Genomic DNA, 20,754 nt, shown 5'->3' with positions numbered 1-20,754 from the left:
TTTTTATAGGAAACTCCGGAGTTCGTGGATGATTATGAAAAGCCCGAACTAGAAAAATACGAAAAGATCACTCCTACGCCTAAAGATAAACGTCGCGCTAGTGAGCACGAGGTAACACACAAAACGCTCAAATTAAATACATAAATTACTAAATTATTCCCTTTTACATGATAATAACTTACATCCCATTTTGTTAGGATGACGTTGATATGATGCGAGGCAAGATAAAACCGAAACCTGCAGAAGAGGAGCCGGAAAAACCTACCCTTCGTAAACGTCCGGTTACAAAGGATAAGGTACAAAAAAGCAAATAAAATTATTTAAACAATCATTATATGAATGATGAGAATGCCTGCTAGCATTAAGTCCGCCATTTGTACTTTTTTTAATTGTGCAATAAAGTTTAAATAAATAAATAAATAAATAATAAAATAGATAAAACAGATATTTATAAACAACTTGTTATTTAGGAGGAAGACAAAAAACCGGAAGAAAAACCAAAGGCTAAGCCCGCGGATAAAGACAAGCCTGAGGCTAAAAAACGCCCGTCTCTTAAGGAGAAAGAGGTACACAATACACATATACAACACATAACACTCAAGTTAACATTGCACATAACAGGATTGGTGATGAAGGATGCACACTATTTAAAAATCTATCGCAATCACTGAATAACACACAGCACACTAAGTTTCAGGTTTTTAGCGAGATTTAATCACACCTCTCTTTGAATAATGATTGAGCTCTGTCTCGGTAAATCTTCTTTTTCTAGGTTTCTCATGAAGTAAGTAAAACAGCAAGCTGCTAACAGCCCGCATGGCTATCGCTTTAAAATGTTCCGCTTGTATATTGGCTTTAATACAGATGGAGACTGATCAAGTTACAACGGCGGTATCTCATTTAAAAATTGTTTTGGTAAAGTAAAATAGGAAAAGTTAATAGTTTTCTGCAGTTGATAACTATTTGAAAAAAAAAACAAAGTATTACTCAGAATACTTATAATACACTAAACTTCTTACTACTATGTTTACTTAAATTTAGTTTTTCAATACAAGTACTTTAAAAAATAAGTAATTTGTACTTATTCATTTCTTTTTACTACTTCATTGTTATTATTATTACCCAATTTTCTATAAATGTCATCTTTGTACTATGTAAGTATGTATATCCGAATTTCACATCTGTCTCTACAACTGATTAACACTTTTAAAGGTCGTGCAAGAAGAATTTGTCGACGATTATGAGAGGCCCGTGCTCGAAAAGTACGAGAAAATCACACCAACACCCCTTGAGAAAAAGAAGAAGGTACACACAATCATCACACAAGCTTATAAACTACAGCTAAAATTATAAATATAGCATTTCATACCTAGAGGGTCATGTTATCACAATGTCTTTTGTAAAGGAACTTGTTTCATTTGAACGTGAACCCTTTAGGAATGGAAAGCCACAAAAGCATTTTGATAGAAATCATTCAAGTAACATGATATTTTAGGATGACAAAAAGCCCGAGGAACCCGAAGAGGTACCATCCGCAACTGCTACAGCTAGGCGTCGTTCGGTTAAAGCCAAAGACGAGCCAGAGGTAAAAGAAAATCTAATGCTCCTCTAATAATTTAAACTACATTATACAGTATTCATAAATGACATCAATTCTTTAGCCAATGGACGTTGATGAGAGCGTCAGCCTAGCCAAGCCTAAAACGCCTGCAAAGCCAGGACAAGAGCCTGAAGAGGTCGAACTCACACACAAAACACCCGCGCAAACTAAACCCACGGTCTGTACCGCTTTTACTCAAGTTTTACGCTTTGAATAAAATCGCTTCATTGTTTTGAAAACGAACATGAAATTAATTGCAAATCTTATACAAAATTAGGAGGATTCCGCGGCGGCCGAATTAAAGGTTAAGAAACCTGAAATTGTTGAAGAGAAAACAATTAAGAGGAGGCCTTCGGCAAAGAAGGTAATACTAATGTCAAAATTTATAAAGATTTTTATAATTCTAAACATATTTCAATGTAAATTGTACACGATTTTTATAAATCAGATTAATTTTATTTTTATAACTATATAATATCATTAATATCCAATAATTCACAGACAGAGCTAGAGCCAATCAGCTCTAATATACCCGTTACTAATAAGAACGTTTTAAGGAGAATTTCAGTTCTCGTTAAGGTATCGAGTAGTGATTTAGCATCATTGACAAAGTGTACACGCACAGAATTACGCACATATTTTGTTTTTTCAACATGGCTTTATCAATTTGAGATATCTACACTCAAAAAAGGCACTTTTTATTTGATACACAGCACTTTTGTTACATAATTATACTTAACATGTACAGTTTATGTGAAAACATTATGAAAATGTTTCTGTCACTATACTCCTTTACACTCTGTCTATGTTCTCATCTTTTGTTTCTACTCTTAACACATCCTTATATTTTTCTTCTTCTATTCTTCTATGTGTATGTACAGCACTTTAACCGTTGTTTGTGTTTAATGGGGGTTAGGGTGAAGGTGAAGATACTGAAGAGTCTGTCAGCCTCACCAAGCCTCGAACTAAGACAAGCACTACCGCCCCTGAAGAAGCCTCTCTTACCCAAAAGACTCCTGCTAAGAAAAAGCCAACGGTATACAAAACTATTCCTTTTTAATTATCTCAGTACAATATAAATACATTTATTATTGACTTCCTTCTTTCTTCGACTTAACTAAATATAAGTCAATAATTTATGTTCCATAGGAGGGATCAGAGGCAGCGGCACTTAAAGTCAAAAAGCCAGCCGTCGTCAAAAAAGACGACGATGATGAGGTACAACAAAAATTTCAACTGAGATAATTAAAAACTTTGTGACTAATTTACCTTTAACGTAGTTAGAGATTTTGAGTATAATATTGATCCTAACCCCAATTTAAATCACGACGTGAGTTTTACTGCGCACAACCACACTAATTCAATGACACCTGCACTAAAAGGTTCGCTTGATTATTTAGATAGATATCTACAGTTTTGATTGCGTCTTTAGGAACCTCTGACCGTTCAAGCTGGTAAATTTGAAAAGCCACAGTTGAAGAAAACTACCAAGAAGGCCACCGACACTGCCAAAAAAGCAACTACAAAAGATAAAGAAAATATTGATGGGGTAAACAAAACTTCATGTCGTGACGTCTTATCCCACTGTCTTAACACGCCTACTTGTAATGTCACTGATGTCTATTCACGTGCAATCTATCTGTCTTTTCTACCTATTATACACTATTTCTTCGAAATCAAACGCACTCCCTGTACCAGACCCAAACCAACAAGCACTCTAAATTCCGAGAATGAAACACACCCTTTAAAAGTGTCCAACTTTGACAGGGAAAAAATACAGCAATTCGTCTTCGTTGTTCTCTTATTGTGGTCGTCAGTCGCATGCAAGCTTTGTGTTTTATGTTTAGTGTAATTTTCTTTAAGTTTTATTGTCACTTTCATAAAGTTTCTCAAGATATCAGTTGCTCTACGTTCAACAGGTAACAAGAACAATAAAAATAACCACAACAAAATGTCTAATATGACTTATGATCTCGTGAGTGAGTCCGTACATGAGAGTCGTCGATCCAGTATGGAGTCATGTGCCAGAACTCAACTCATAGAAGTCAAGTATTAACTCAAATATTTAAATAATTTAATGCTTTTAGTTGGAACTGGACTTTGTCGATGACTACGAGAGGCCAGTCCTCGAGAAATATGAGAAGATCACACCAACTCCCACTGTGCGGGAGAAGAAAGAAAAGGAAACGGCCAAGGTAAATATCAATTATTACATTTAGTTCTCTAAACGTTATTTATATCACAAATATAAAGGCGTAAAAATGGAGGAATATAGATATTCCTCCATTATAAATTGCACAAAGAAAATACAACTGAGGAAGGGGTAAAATCAATAATGCAAGACCGTAAGAAATTAATAATATTAATATAAATTTTAAAAATAATAAAAGAAATAAACATTTTCAACTGAACAGGTTACAGTGATCGCACAACAGCAACATCTTGAAGTGAAGGTACAAAACTAGTATGAATAGAACCCCAAAAAACCAAACATGTGTCCTATGTTACGTCATATACCGTGTGACCCCTTGTACCTGACTGTACCCTGCAGCAAACCTGTATTTTTTATATGTTATCCGTGTGTTGTCCAACTTTCTCCGTACAAACATTTCCATGAGAGAATTCCTTTTGTATATACACTTTTTCATTATTTTGTCCCTGAAACTTTGTGTTAATTTAATCGACCAATACCTAAATTATTGTGCTAATTTATATTTTATGACCATCTCTTTCACAGACCGAAAGTAGGAGGACGTCTGTTCAGAGCGAGGTTTGTAATCCTTTGCGAAATTGCTCTGCTTCTATCATTATCTTCAAGTTGCCTTTTACTTACGGAATTTTTGTCCTCTTTTAGGATCTTGGTGCTTCGCTTTCATATATTTTTAGATATTAACCTATGAACTGTCTAATTTGTTTCTTTCATTTTAGACTTCTGAGGTTAAGACCGAGAGTCGCAAGAGCTCAATCGTCGAATCCAAAGGAATTAAGGTAATTAAATTCTAAAAAGCTTTGTTTCGAATTGAACGAATGAAAAATTCTTCAAAGTGAGTTTTTGTTTATGAATATACTTAATTTATATTATGCAGCTCACAAAAGAAACTGCAGAGAGCAGAAAGTCATCCGTTTCGGCAGTTGCTGAGCAACAGCAGTCTACAACACTCAAAAAGACTGCCCAGAGGGTAAATATACGAAATTAAATTTTATTATTTTGTCAAAGTTAAAACCATTCTTTAAACCAGTTATTGATTTGTATAATTTTTCAAGAAGTAAAAAGGGTATAGAATGGTTTATTAATTTTGACACACTTTAAAAGTTCACTGATAGAACAATTGTAAAAAAGCAAACACCCGAGCTAATCATGAAAGCATTTGCACATTATAATTTTCCTATAAACACATGAAAATATCATATTACATAGCAAAGGAATGTTTAGTTTTAGAAGCACATAGCATTTGACCTAGAGAACCTGAAGCAAATACAGTATAAAGCTTATTTGTCCCAAATACAAAAGAGGGATTTAACAGATAATCAAAATTAATCAAATCCTTGAAATTTCACCCAAACACAAAAATTATATATGATCTTGATTTGAAGATTCTTAGTCATTGGCCTCAATAATATCAAATCATTGAACTTCGAAACAAATGCGAAGTGAATCCCTTTTTTCTTAGTTAAAATAGATCTAGTAAAGCTTTGATTAATATAAATGCCACGCAATCCCAATATCGGAATGGCGCATAGACACCCCAATGACGCTTATTCATTATCCGATTAACTTCGTTTTAGCCCAGCATAAAAGAACCGGAACCTGCAGAACTAGACCAAATAAAACTTAAGGTAAGTCTACTACTGAACACATGCACGTATATCTATCTCTTTTTATCAACAGAGGAAAGGACGCCTCTTTGTTACTTCTTACTCTTTTGTACATAAACGTTTATATAAAACAAATCGTGTTTAATCAAAAGTGAATAATTATTTTCATCATGTTTGAATTCAGTAAATAACAATTTGTGAATAACTTTTACAAACTTTACACTTTTTACAATGGTAAGGTTTTTCATGGCACTTAGATGACACGTGTGCAATAGATTTATTTTTGTGTTTTTGTAAATAGGATGACAAAAAAGAGACAGTTGAAGAAAAGGTAACATCAGGTACTGTCGATAAGCCTTCAGAAAAAGTTAGTCCAAGGCGACCATCGAAAACAGAAACACAGGTATACACAATTTACCAACAGTTCATAACACACATACATGCGTTTATACACCTACACACACAGATTCTTAACCAACTTTTTAATATTATTCCCGTTAGGAAGCAAACGAAAAAGTGGAACCGACACGTAAAGATAGTCTTGATCGCCCCACTGAGACAAAGTACCCTTGGCGACGTCCCAGTAAAACTGAGGTATCTTTTCATCTTTGTAACCTATATTTAATTATATACACCATACGTCTTTGAATAGAAACATCTAATAAGGATTTCGAACAGGTAACTGAAGACGTAGATGAAAATATTACGGAAGAGACAGAAATCAATAGAAAGTCATCCATTGACAAGGTTACTCGAGTACGCAAAGAAGATGTTAAAGAAACTCCTTCAGAGTCTCCGTATCCTTGGCGTAGACCAAGTAAACCCGAGGTACTAAGATACTTTTAATATTTAAATCTTTTGAATAATACAATATTTTATAAAATATATTTATTAAATTTTTAACCGGAAACAAAGCATAGTAAAATAGTTGACGATAACGTAACTGAGAGAAAGGGGAAATCTTCCCTCGATAAATCAGTTTCTACGACTAAAGTAGTTGAGGTAATTAAAAGTCAAGTAACTTCTTTTTATACTGAAATTAATATACGGAGCCTGAATATTATTTTTTATTCATATTAGGAACCAAAAGAAAAGCCTGAGCCAAAACGTAAAATAGGCATGGAACAACCGGCTGATTCTATGTACCCTTGGCGCCGTCAAAGCAAAACTGAGGTACATTATAATGATGTATTGGCAGAACATTTATGTTATCGAAGAAACATTTGAATACCTAACGCACTTTCATTTTTGGAACACAATGCACATACACTAACATAAATCACTAAGATTTTGCATATTTTTGGGGTGAATAACAATAGGGATTTTAAACAGGTCGTGCCAGATAAGGTAGTGGATGATAAAAAAGAAACACCAGAAATCCAAGTTGAGAGCACTGATGACTCTTCAGACCGTCGTTTCCCATATCGACGATCCAGCAGTGTCTTAGAGGAGGTAAATGACTTTAAAACACTATTAAATGCTGTTCTTAAAATGAATTGGCAATTTAATTGGCAATGTATCAATTCAAAATTAACGTAATTGGTATTCTTTAGGAAAATAGCGTTACTGATAAGGGTTGGGTGGAGCCTGAGGAAGTCAAAGTGTTCAAGGTACTATTCAATCCATATTTTACATTTAGGTATAAGGTATTTCAAACTAAAGTAATATTTTATTTTATTAGGGACGTGATGATGACCCTATTATAGTTATTACGCCTGACATTGTCGTTGACAATCCGTACCCGTGGCGAAAATCAATACCAGAGGTACCCCTGGCGTGAACTCTGTTTAACATACTACCTTATTTAATTTGTTACTATGTTTATCATCTACACCAAAAAAGTATAATTATGCACTTATTATATCCAAGCACATTTAAAGCTAATATATCAGTAGTTAGATTTACATGTTAAAACCACAAATTGACGTATTTAATCATTTTAATTCCTATCCAAAAGTACCTACATTACTTTCTTACACTACACAACTATTAAGCACTTTGAAATTTTGAGTCCACAACGCACCCGATTTTACTACTTCTGATATCTTTATTTACGGTATATTATAATTATACTCAAATCTCTATTAGATACCAACACTATCTACACCAGAGCCAGAACAGAAAAAGATACCGTTTTCATGGGATTCGATTCCAGAAATACCACAGGTACAACACATAACATTCTTATACACATACTTCAATGACAACAAATATATTACAACACTTTAAACTTTGAAAATCAGGCTGAACAAACACCAGAGATAGAGGACAAATACAATCCAATACTACATACACCAGAACCTGTGGGTCGGCGAAGGCCGTGGTCTCCCCAGCCACAGGTACACTCACTTACACATCTCACACAAGTCACAACACAACCTCATCACATACAACACAGAGTGTTCCTCGCTCTAATAACACCACTACAGTCTGTGCGGATGCAGAAAACTCGTGGATTATAAGAACCAATACATTCTGCGACTTTTTAATTCCGCACAGACTCTTCGTCATTGAAAATGTACACACTTTCGATTGGTCGCCAATAATGGATTTTAAATCTGTAGGCTGAGGCAGAACAACCGGCAACGTTAGGAATCCCACAAGCTTATAGCGGACCTCAAACACCCGAGGAGGTACACATTGGCACAACCGATGCACATTTGCACCAAATTTGCGTTTCAACGCACTGTTTGCACCGCACAAGTAGAATTATGTAGTTCAGAAATGTTGCACACACTTTAACTTCTATTGATGACTGTGAAATCTACTATTCACTTTTGTTAAAAAAAAAATCTTTAATATTTGTCTCATTTTGATCACGCAAATATTAAATTAAGAAAACCCGAGTCTTTTATACGTTTACTGTCCACGAGGCATGGACCGATGAATATAAGTTTTTTTTTTTTATTACGTCATCAATAGAACTCGCACAGTATGGTTCGAGTAGGTGGAATGTCACGACAGTATTTTGTTATTTACACATTTTCAGGAGTCCTGCATGGTCACGAAGCTACGTAGTCATATATATCCTGTTATGATTTTTTATCTCGGCAATATTTTTGTAGCCTTAACAATATGTTTTGCCCTTTTTCTCTCTTTATACATGTTTGATAACATTTCCTGCTTTAGCTTTGCTTACTAAAATTACAAAATCAATTTTTAGTATTATAATTATACTGTGTTCAGGGTAACATTTTATGTTTAGCGTAAGATAAGGTGGTATGTCTTTATTTCTTTCTGTTTATTATAAGGTAAGTATTTCAAAGTTTAAAACAACTTGGAGACATGTTTCATTTATCTTAGTTTGTCAAGTCATTTATTTTTTCAACACCTATTTACTTCTTTTTATACAATTGGTACTTTTGCCAAGCTTAACATCACCAAAATCATCTGAAGAATTTGTAACGCTATTAATTGAATTACATTTATGTTTATCAAATTCTTCTAATATGATCTTACTAGCTTTTGCCCGCGGCTTCGCTCGCGTTATAAAGAGACAAAAAGTAGCCTATGTCACTCTCCATCCCTTCAACTATCTCCACTTAAAAAATCACGTCAATTCGTCGCTCCGTTTTGCCGTGAAAGACGGACAAACAAACAGACACACACACTTTCCCATTTATAATATTAGTATGGATTATGCCATTAATTAGATAACCAAACTAAGAGATGAAAATAAGAAAAAAATGATTGAAAAAATAAATGTCAGACAAACTACACAGCAAGAAATCTAATAAGAATATGATTTACAGAAAGTGGCAATCAAGGAAGAAAAGGTCGAGGAAGAAGTCAAAAAGGCGAAGGTCACAAGCGTGAAGAAGAAGGCGGAAGACCTTCCAGAGATCGCGGACTATGAGAGGCCGGAGCTTGAGAAGTTCGAGAAGCCGACCTTCACTCCGACCACTAAGGAGAAGCCAGAGAAAGATACTAAGGTAAACAAATATAGTCTCCCTTTTCAATTATACAATAATTATAAGAAAGCCTGCAATTCGTAAAACACAGGTTGCAAAGAAATTTTAGAATCTAAACAGGGCCTATAAAGATTGCGCGATTAGAAAACACCAAAATTTCAATATAATACGTTAACGAAAGTTCATAGAGGACCCAAATAAAGCATTGTAATTTTGAACAAACACAAGCAACTACTAATCCAAAATAATCTTTTTTCTTTCGAATAGCCAAAGGTGCCAGAAATCAAGGCACCCGAGGAGAAGCCAGGTGGTTTGGCACCCAAGATCGAGGTGATCCGCGAAAAGTCACCCCGACCAGACATGCCCAGGAAGCCATCGCTGGCTCCAGGCGCCCCCGGCAGCAGGAGAGGCTCCCTCATCCCTCCTCCGGAGGAGATGGGCAGGAGACCATCTCTTATCATCAGCGACGAGGTATGTACACCTTCCTTTCACTCTACTGTCTATTATTTCCAATATATTTACTATACATTTATCTTTCAATTTCAAATATCATCACAAGGTTAGTTGATTAGAACATGTAGATACCCGTAAAATTGTGCCGTCTATGTAGATTAGTATATTTAAGGATTAGCCCCCTTAGTAGTGTAGACCCTCTCTTAAGCCGAACCCATTTTAACACTCTTTGATCCTCTGCTACGATCTGCTTTTCAAGATGAAGCTTCACGGACCCTGAGCTTTAGAGTAAGTTTTGAAAATTCTAGTCCCCCGCTCTCCCTGCTTGTTTAGACTAGTTCTAGACCCAAAGCCTGTTCGATTATATAGGTTCGCTGCGATATTAAGACCGTGAAAACAATAATCCACAGGAAAATAGAAAACTAAGACCTGGTGAGGTGGTCGAAGAGAAGAAGGTAAAATGAAAAAAGCGAATATACGTGAATGCTGTCCGTTAAATGCCGTAATTAGTTAACTTTCTCTGTATTGCGTTTGCGTTCGACGCGGTTAAATATCTCACGTGGCTAAGGGGTCTTGGATAACTACATAACCTCTGAAACAAGTCCATATCAATCATGAAAAATATAATTAAAGATCAGGCACACTAGAACATAACGCCGCGTATACGCAGTGACATTGTTATTGCAAAACCGATGCGTCAAGTCTTTGCAGCAGTGCGACTAGTTCCATGTGGTTATCCAAGACACTGCTGAAACCGTTTTCTCGTCCAGAGCACACGCTATTCTGCACACACTTGTGAAGTAAGCACACAGATAAACTGCACAGCTTGTCAGCACGAAACGCACACAAAATTAATCGTCAACAAATTTTGCGAAGCAGGGACTGTTCAGGCATTAACTAGAGTACGCAGTACTCTTTCCGCGGACTAACAGGAGAATTAACCAAGAAACATAACTTTTGCACTTGCTGGTAAGGATGCACCAAATAACTAAAGAGAGGCGATAGGGCTCTAGGTTCGGCAGCGGAGATAGGTAGGCTTTCATTCATTAAAACGGGGTTATTATCAGTATTTTTTAACAACAGGTCACCAAATTACGTCCAGGCGAAGTTTTAGACGACAAAAAGGTGAGATTGTCTGGGTCTGGTCCTTTTAGGTGGACGTTGCTCGCTTTTGCAAACGACTTTTGTTTATTTTTCTTTTTTATCTCACACTTGACTTACGGACGACTTTTATTTAGCGTTGTCATGGCCGGCAACTAAAAGAACATTACAGTAACGTGTTGCACATTCAACATTTTCAATTTACTAGACATTTAAATTCACACCATTTACAATGTCATTTTTGAAATTAAAGTTGCTACTAAACGCAATTCCACTATTCTTAAACCCCAGAACCCCTTTTCTTTAAGTCCAAAGTTCACTCTATCAAGTTGAGACTTCCCCCCTATCTTTAGATGTTAGTTTACTGTTTAGTAGTCTATTTAGTAACTAGACCGCTTTGCCAACCAGCGGAAAATTGGGACTAATCTCGCTGGAAGCACTTGTTTTACCAAATTGTTCATAAGAGAACTAAAGAATACGAAGTATATTCGTAAGTAATCTACTACTAATGTGATCCAAAGCCCGCAATCGTCTTACACGATCGACAAAGCGTTGAACGCTAGCGATCATGGAATGTATGAAACATGACAGTGCTTACAGCAGCGTTCTGCCATTTTGCTTACATCTCAATTAATCGCATGCGATCAAAGCTGGTCTGATCGCATAAAACAACTACCTGCTTTAGACTTTAGGAAGAGGATTGAAAAAAAAATACAAGTTCTCGTATGAACAAAGCTTCGTAGTTTACTTTTAGAATGGCTTTAGATTTACCTAATAAAAGTTTCCTAAACTTAACAATAATACCCAATTGTATTTTAAATTTCAGCTAACTGTCAAACATTTACAATTTAATACACACTTTCCACTTTTACATTTCAACACTATTACAAGAGATAACACTAATGTAATAAACCGACATTTACACTACAATAATAACACTAAAATCACACCTACTTATATTTAACACTAAATATATTTTTTAAACGCATCAGACACATACATTGACACTTTTTTATCTATTTCTAAATTTTTAAAATAAATTATGCACAATTTAACAGAGAATGTTTTACTAAACTTTAATTTTTTTCCAAAAAAGAAACGCGCCAGGCCGGGCGAACTATCGGACGAGGTATACAATGTGTGGAACTATATGTTTAGATATATATGTTATAGAGAAAAACTTCTAGCAACGTGTCTAACATAGTTTTCTTTTTTCAAAGTGATTAATTTTCGAATATCGAAAGGGGTGTGTGGTCAAACGCAAGGCGGTCTGTCTTGTGGTTGGTCGTATCTACATATTGGTTCGCATTATATGTTATAGAACAGAGCTCGTGTTAAATCGATGTAAATAATTTAAAAATGCCTAACATTGTCACTCTAACGTCTTGTAAATATATCTTAACCGTAACTGAAGCTAACTATAATCCGAGCATGGTTAATACCTAAAGCACGCTAGTTCCTAACCTCATTATTGCAAGATTCTCTGATTCAGCATCCAGTAACCCCGCGCATGTTTATGTGTCACTTGTTGCTTCAACACCAGAAAATGCACGTTTGGCTTTGATATTCCACATAAACCACAAAATAATGTGTTATATGAAACACTAACACTTGGTATGCCATAAAATAACTGATACCTAATGGATTTCCGAATGTTTCAAGGTTTATATTACGTAAATGCCATCTTAAAGGCAATAGATGTGCCAAAAAGCAAGGGGAGGTATTTTCCAGTCAGCAAGAAACTAATGTTTTAATAAACTCGCGTACAAATGTTAAGAATAAACTGGATTAAGCTAAAAACAGAGAGACAGTAGAAAAAGACCTTAGCAAACTAAGCGTCGTCGATTGGACAGTAATAAGGAGTAAGTAAGTAAGCTAAAAATACTGAATTGTAAAGATAGACATCATAAGTACGAAAAACGTTCCTATCTGGGAATGCTACACGTCACTCATATGCCATAATATATTATCAAGTGCTTCCAAATATAGAATAGGAAGCTAAACAAAGATATCTATAATTATAAACCGATGGTACAGTCAAGTACTGAGCCAAATCTTGTAGTCTGTGACGTAAATGCGACTAATAAATGTAGAAATATGTCACCTGAATAACAATAATTTTAATGGATGACTCAGGTGAATGCGTGCACTGTTGAACTATAAATTTTAATTCTTGATGTAGATGCCAATTAAAGATCTGATACGAGTTATGAATATTAATTTTATGTTAAAGGTAATACATTTCGAAATGAAGATAAAGATCTTGCTATTGAAATCAAAAAGACGAACGAAAATTTTAAAGCAAAAAAAATAAGAAATAAAAATATACGCTATTTAAATATAAAAATACTAAATATGTTAATAAAGTTCATTATATAAAAATCAATGTATTTTATATGAAAGCGCAGATAAGTGGTAACTGTGGTAGGCATATTTAGAGAATAGCCAAAAACAGACAAATATAAACGACACATGTTCAAACCATTAGCCAAGGCATGCAACCTCTCAGCAAAAACAATAATGGTGAACGATAATTCAGCAAACGCACCTGTCGAGGGACGGTGACGCCAGCATCCTAATGAAGCAGCAGAAGCCAGATAGCACTTATGATTGATCACCATTCTTCTAAATATGAACGCGTATTAGGCCAAGAGCGAGCTCTTGAGACGTTCTCACCCCTTACTGCTGCGCTGCCAGCTCGCTGATTTATGGCGAGAACACTGTTGCTGAGATGATGTACGTCTTCCAAATCAGCTGACACGCCCTGTCGAATTATCCGAATTAAGGACACGTCCAAAACAATATCGAATCGATTGTGATTGATGTTGACGTGAAATTGAAAATTTAAACCAACATGTACAAATGTGTGGCTAGTACAACTTTAAACGGTTGGCGGAAACTACTCCAGACATAATAGAAAGAACAATGTGATTACGCTTATAAGCGTTTAGTGTCTACCAAGGTGTTAATAGGTCAAGGAGCATATTCACCACCAAGATAAAAACTTTATTTGACAAAATGGTGGAATTCAAAGCTATCTAATTTTGAATATTCTTCTACCTTATAAAGGATTAAAATAAATGTCAAACTAGATGAGATTAAGGTGATCCCTTATGTTCAGAGTTAATTTGGGTCAGGTCATATAAATTTAACTATAATACGCTGTTGTAAATCTGTCAAATTAAACACTAACGCGAACGTGCCATTACTGTTATGATCGGCAATAAAACCATCAGGTTAAAGATTTAATGAGGTGTTTAATGACACAATGTGCCAATTATTAAAATAATCAATTATTGTCCTGGTTTATGGGATTTCAAGTGAAAATTCACAAGGACTAGGAATGAATAATTTCAGCTTAATATTAAAGGAATTAAAAACATATAAGACTAATCGTTTTTGTGTGTTCTGGTAGGGGCAAAATACAAAATTACAGTTTTGGGACATAATTAATTTGGACCTACTAGTACACTTTCATGCGTTTTCAAAATTCAGTGGAAGATTTTGCAATATGTACAGTGAAATTGGGTTTACGTTGGACAAAATAATCAATTCACCAAATCTTATTAAAATTTGACAAAAACAAAAAACTACAAACTTAAAATGCCCGAAAATGTTCCTTTTGGTGTAAGTAATCCTCAAAATATAAATAAAAAAAAACATGCTGCAATATTTATTTATATTAAATGGAGCGACGGATATTAAAAATAAAACAACTGATGGACGGTAGCCGGAAATAAGGGATACTTTTTCATCTCTATAATTACCGCATGCTAAATTTGGACCAAACAATGATATCAACAATAGAAGCGACAAAAGAACAATGATGGACAGGCAATGGTGGAAATGGCATGAATACCTGCGCGTGGGCAGCCGCGCAGCGCGCGAGCACAGAACTGTGTGGGCGCTGCCGGCGTAACCAAGGTCATTGCTCCATCGCTACAACAAAACGCTGTATGTCTCTCACTCTTCATTACTACAGGTTATAGCATCGTTTCGTGAATGATTAGCCACTTGCCTACGGGCCTGGCAAGCTAACGCCATTGGCTATTGATTCCTCATTAATCTTGCCCTCAGCAGGTGGGTGAAGCATTCTGAGAATTTTTTATGTTGTAGTTTGATTGGCGGCGTGTTTATCAATCGGATGTACTTCGATAATGAGTCAAAGATGCACGTAGCGCTCATGCCTATTGTCATACACGGGAATTTAATTGCTCAACATTTTATAAAATAATGGGCATCTCAGATTCTCAACGGAGGTTGTACTTTTTTATTTACTTGGAAATCTGGCTGACCAATTAATCCGATGATATATAAGTACCTGACCTGACGCGTCAGTGATGGTTTTTACAAGATGGCAGTTCCTACAAACTTTTGTGCAGGTTCGATAAAAATATTGAATGAACCAATTTGTATAGGGTTTTGATTACTTCAATGTTATAAATAGTTGTAAAAAAATCAATGTGTTTTTTTTTCAATCGGTATGTTTTGCGACAACTGCCATAGGGACCACCATTGGCTGCTTGACATAGGAGTTGAATGAATAGCCAAGTTCCAGTCGGAGACGCTAATGCTGGCCATGATTCTTTAAAAAATTCTGAAACACTAGGTTTACTTACCTAGTAGTTAGACATATTATTGAATGATCTCCAAATTTGTCGCCTCGGCAAGAATGGTCAGCGCGCGCACTTTGCCAGCGATGACAACCGTTTGACTAATATTTATATCAGCCTGCCAATCAATCTACTTTGCGCAACCCTTCAATACGCTAATTTATCGCGACAAAGGACGCTCTTCCCACAACACATTCTGACCACGACCATCGGTCTTGTCAATAGTGCTTATCGCATATATGAGCCGCGAAGGGCAACGATCAGTTCAATTCGACTCGTCTCTGAAAATCGGTGATATCCGCCGGCGCAGGACTCGACGACAGCAGCTGCTGACTTCCTATACCAAGTTCCAAACGAAACAGCGAGAAACGGCCGACGACAACTTCTCACATAAATTAGCAACGACAACCAAGAGCGCGCTACACGGATCTCACCTTAATCTGATAATTAATTGAATTGGTCTGGTGATTTGTGCTGATGCACAAATAGAAGTCCCCGGTGCCCCGCCTCGCCGCGCCCCGCGCGACCCCCTTGCCAGTTTGCGCGACCCTAACTTCAGTCTTTTGACATTCGCGCCCATTTTTAGATCGATACTAACGAACTGTCCCCATTCGAAAATCCAAAAACGAAATAAATAATACAAACACAGGGTGTAACACATTAAATAAAGAAAGTAAGGCATTTAAATAAAAAAAGAAATGGATAGACTCCAGTGTGGTTGGAAAAATAGAAAAAGATTATTTTTAAGTTTATTTTAGTGGAAATGTATGAATGATGGAGCTGTGATATAAACTGTGATTTAAAGAAACTATTTATGGCATATATTTTTAGTTATTTTGTGGCATAGTGTGATTATTTGTTACTAACATGGCAGCGGTAGCGAAAAAACTCGCTCCGCCAAAAGATGGAGAGGTAAGTACATTTTTTTAATTATTTTTTATGTCCCGTGGTCAAAGAAGTGTCGCTTCTTAATTTTTTGAAGAATACACTTTTTAGAAGACATACATTCCAGCCTTTTTTTAGCATAAAATAAAATGTTACAAAAAAATACAAAAGTAAACAATAATCTATTCTTACGGTTATATTTCAAACAGGCATTTTTGTATTTTTTTGTTACATTTTATTTTATTTTTTGGCATGAAAAATTAAAAGAAATGTTCAATCACGAAAAAATTTGGAAGGTGCACTTGTACTGAGATAAAGAAGGTCATCGAAATATAAATCAATATTTTTTACCAAGCAATTTTCAGTATATAAAATACATGAAAAATTCTTAGATTTTCTAACAGTTACTTATCTGTCTACTGGTTTTTACAGGTTCTTTATTGGTACATTATAACACCTCACCTACCCATTACTGGCTATCTTTTTTATGCCAATTCAACAGGTACCTAAATGGAAAAATATCAATAGAAAACAGAGCCATAAGTATAAAGCTATTTTAAGAAGAAAATTTCTATACTCTGACTGCAAAAATTGCACTGATTAAGTAGGTATCTTAGATTACGGTTATCTATAAATTCCCAAAACTAGAATACTCTAAAAGTTGAATTAAAGTTTTGATAAGTATTTCTAGATCTCTCTCAGCTGTTTTGCAACACGTCAATTGCAACGAAATTATATTCATAAATCGTATCTATGATTGAAGTAAATAATTTATATCTAAAATTTTCTTGTCATCTTAGACATCTTTATGTCTGACCTCAAAATAACATTTTTCATACATTTACACACGTAAATCTCATTCAGAAACAGATGGAATGTCTCCAATCCGTGAAATATGGTGACACTTGCGATATTTTACAAGCGGTTTGTATTTATGAGATATTTTAGAACTGTCGCCAGTGTCGCCGGCTTGTGACTGAGAACTACCATTTGTTGGGGTTCTTAATCGGTTGACAACAGAGATATCAAATAAACATGCCAAATGGGTGAAGCTAGATATTTTTCTTATAATATTTACTTGTGCCTATACGGTTGGTTGCGAAATCCGCTCAACTTTAGTTTGCAATAATAAATTTAGTAAAAATCTAAGCCTGAACTTAAATAAGTACCTAGTCTTAAATGTTTTGCAGACTAACAGAACTAGATACAGTTACGTTATAATTAAATATCTATACGGGTAAAGTGATGAAATATCTACACGACATTTTACGTTACAATAATATTTAGGCACCTAAATCTACTGGCTCTCATGGCTAAATCTAAAACCTTGCGTCTTGACTGTAGAGTACATTTTAAAACTAAAGCAATAGCTAGGACCATAAGCAAACGCTTTTCATTTAAGCGAAATTTGATCATATTCCGTGTACAGTCTTTGATATACTCGTAAAACATTATTAACGTAGAATACTCGTTCCATTTTACAAATCTACAGGGGACAAGTGGGTCTCTTTCCAATATGACAAGTTGAAAAAGGGCTTCCGTTTGTAATTTGCAACTTCTAACTCTGTGGAATGGGCCGTATCCAATATTCCGACAAAATATATCACGTCTGAAGATATAGTCTTGATAAATATAATATATAGTTTTGATAGATGATGAGCTCTGTCTGATAAATGGGACATAGGTAGATCTTTATAAATACCTTTATAGTTTTGAATTATTGTCCATTAGTTTCACGTGGAACTGACGGGTTACCCGTGATCATAATGTATGTACATTCTGACGAAAAAGAGAAGAATTTAACATTGTAATTTCGTCTCTCATACCAAAATTTAATAAAAGGGACGAAACTACGATTGTGTCACTTTTATGCAAGTTGTAACAGCATACAAATATCGGAAGCCGTCAAACAAATAACACGGTTTTCCAGCTAGAGATAACTAGATAAGTCTTGAGAATACCTTCATCTTCTTTCAACGCCACATATTTCCCTGTAATATTATCTAGTAACTATTACAGCCCACACTTGTGGCACATTTGTCAGGAAGTCCAGTCTTTGTGGCTTGGATGCGATGCAACTGTCATAACCTCATAACAGTAACTAATGCGTGTTTCAGATATCATTTTTCAAGTCGGTAAATTAATAACGCTCTGATTATCTAGCTATGATAGATTTAGGTTGGATTAGGACGCGAAGTGAATTACTACTTCTTAGTGCATTGTACTGTAGGCAAATATATCGGAGCTGTTTAGGTGCTCAAAAATATCTAAACATGTACTGTAAGTGCGTTTTCACATTATCCGATCGGATATCGGATGTAGGAAGGATGTTAAAGGCAAATCTCAAAAATGGCGCCTTTGATATACAGGCTATCGGTCCTACATCCGATATCGGATGGGATAATGTGAAAATGCTTTGATGGCTTGAAAATACGTGTGGTCAGATATTTGCGAGAGCCTTGGCCTCTAAGATATATCTGATAGTGATAGTATGAAGAATGGCAATGGAAAATTTAGGGTCAACATGATTTATTAAAAAGCCATGGTACCTTTCGTAAAGTGCGCTAAGCGCATTGAAATATTTGAGAGAAATCGAGCTTATTCCAAAAGTAAGCAAAGCATAGATAATTAGGTCTACAAACAATTTGCTGACCCTACGCGGGTATTTTCATCTTTATCCCAGTAAAATTTACTTAATATACTATACTTAGCAACAATTTATTATGATTTATGATTATGAAAACATACCTACATACTTAGACGATCTAATAAATGATAATATTATTTCGATGACCTTAAGCATTGTCACTAAAGTTAACATTTTGAGTATTACGACTAATAAGAACAAAATTATGTCGAATAATTTAAGATACTCAATCTTAATTAAATTACAATATGTAATTAACTTACTGTCTTTTGTAAAGGTCCTCGCATTTTATTATTAAATTATGCTGAGAAAGAAAGAAAGATTTATTAGGTTCAGTTTTAAATACCCACGGATTACTAGTATGCCCGTTGTCCAGTACTGTCACTTTTGAGGAATAATAAAATTGACATGCAAATATCACCCGGTCAACTGGTAATATGTGGGATTTTAGGAGTTTTTAGACACCTAAGAGACCAAGCAAACTCTGCACAGTGTGCGACGTGTGCTAATGTTACCATACTTCGACCAAATTTCCAACAAAATATATCACGTCTGAAGTAACACCTACACCGTGAAATCAGAGTTAGAGATGGACCTTAACAAAAGACACAGTAACTAATCCTCTCACACCAAACGTAATCCGGTACTGACCTTACCTCTGGATGTAGCGGCGAAAGTCAGCCGACACGCGCCGCCCGTCCATCCAGGAGTTGGAAGACTTGATCAACAAGCCCTCGGTGCCCCTGAAGCCGAAGGGAGATGAGGGTCCGCCAGTCATCGTTGATGTGCAGGAGAGCTACTCTGCTGTTGAAGGTAAAGAAGAGTTTAAAAAATAAATTTAGAGTAGAATCACACAACGATATACTTAAGTAATCATGTCGACTTGTAAGTTCAAAGACGCACAATACAATGCTTTCTTAAAAAATCTTGAGACAAAATAACTGATATACGTATTTTGATGAAAGATCGCAAAATGCAAACATGAGCTGCCTTGGCAAAAAGATTTATATTCAAGATTCCTTAACGATTGTAATTTCTGAGACTAAGGGTTTCAGTTAATTACTTACTCTTACAAAATCATGCAAAGTACGATACTTATATTGAAATAGAAATCCAGCAGTAACTTAAGAAATACGCTTTCTCATGTTTAGTGGTGGTGGACAAAATATCATCATCATCATGTCAGCCCTTTATCGCCCACTGGACAAAATACATATAGCGATTCACATCTAAATTTTCGATCAAGAACCTTATTTAGATACAGTTATGAGGCCTTCAATTTTAAAACTATCGTTAAAAATCCACTATCAGCAGATTTACAGCAACCTGATTTCAATGACAGATCAAACCGGCTACCTGACCGTGCAAGTGGAGGGTAACCCAGCACCAACCTTCAAGTTCTACAAGGGAGTGACCGAGCTCATCGAGGGCGGTCGCTTCAAGTTCGTCACCGACGAGAACGGGCTCATCACCCTGTGCATGCGCAAGGTCAAGCCCAACGATGAGGGCAAATACAAGATCGTCGTCAGCAACATCCATGGAGAGGATTCCGCTGAGATGCAGCTTTACGTATCAGGTAAAGTTAACATAACTTCACAGGAAAACCTCATTAAAGTTATTTGAGAGAAAGTAGAAGCAAAATTTGATTCAAGAGAAAAAGCATTGCTTAGCAAGTGGTGTAAAGTCATGTTGACAGACACTGACATAACTAGACGTAGGGATTGCAAT

General features: G+C 35.6%; 1 protein-coding gene across 1 annotated transcript in view; it reads left to right on the top strand.

Annotated features, from left to right (window-relative positions):
* LOC125237320 (twitchin) overlaps positions 1 to 20,754 on the top strand; it is a 183,753-nt gene that overhangs the window by 29,270 nt on the left and 133,729 nt on the right. The window contains 31 exon segments of the mRNA XM_048144310.1: positions 10 to 111; positions 198 to 296; positions 471 to 566; positions 1,213 to 1,305; positions 1,496 to 1,585; positions 1,662 to 1,778; positions 1,878 to 1,964; positions 2,517 to 2,636; positions 2,750 to 2,818; positions 3,033 to 3,149; positions 3,688 to 3,795; positions 4,338 to 4,370; positions 4,529 to 4,588; positions 4,687 to 4,779; positions 5,387 to 5,437; positions 5,718 to 5,819; positions 5,918 to 6,010; positions 6,095 to 6,244; positions 6,497 to 6,589; positions 6,749 to 6,868; positions 6,970 to 7,026; positions 7,098 to 7,181; positions 7,505 to 7,582; positions 7,660 to 7,755; positions 7,981 to 8,049; positions 9,169 to 9,348; positions 9,595 to 9,798; positions 10,191 to 10,235; positions 10,864 to 10,905; positions 19,695 to 19,839; positions 20,369 to 20,602. Coding sequence (XP_048000267.1) covers positions 10 to 111; positions 198 to 296; positions 471 to 566; positions 1,213 to 1,305; positions 1,496 to 1,585; positions 1,662 to 1,778; positions 1,878 to 1,964; positions 2,517 to 2,636; positions 2,750 to 2,818; positions 3,033 to 3,149; positions 3,688 to 3,795; positions 4,338 to 4,370; positions 4,529 to 4,588; positions 4,687 to 4,779; positions 5,387 to 5,437; positions 5,718 to 5,819; positions 5,918 to 6,010; positions 6,095 to 6,244; positions 6,497 to 6,589; positions 6,749 to 6,868; positions 6,970 to 7,026; positions 7,098 to 7,181; positions 7,505 to 7,582; positions 7,660 to 7,755; positions 7,981 to 8,049; positions 9,169 to 9,348; positions 9,595 to 9,798; positions 10,191 to 10,235; positions 10,864 to 10,905; positions 19,695 to 19,839; positions 20,369 to 20,602 — 3,127 coding nt within the window.

This window comes from Leguminivora glycinivorella, chromosome 21 (assembly GCF_023078275.1).
Source record: "Leguminivora glycinivorella isolate SPB_JAAS2020 chromosome 21, LegGlyc_1.1, whole genome shotgun sequence".
NCBI lineage: Eukaryota > Metazoa > Arthropoda > Insecta > Lepidoptera > Tortricidae > Leguminivora > Leguminivora glycinivorella.
This window is presented reverse-complemented; position numbering and strand designations above follow the sequence as displayed.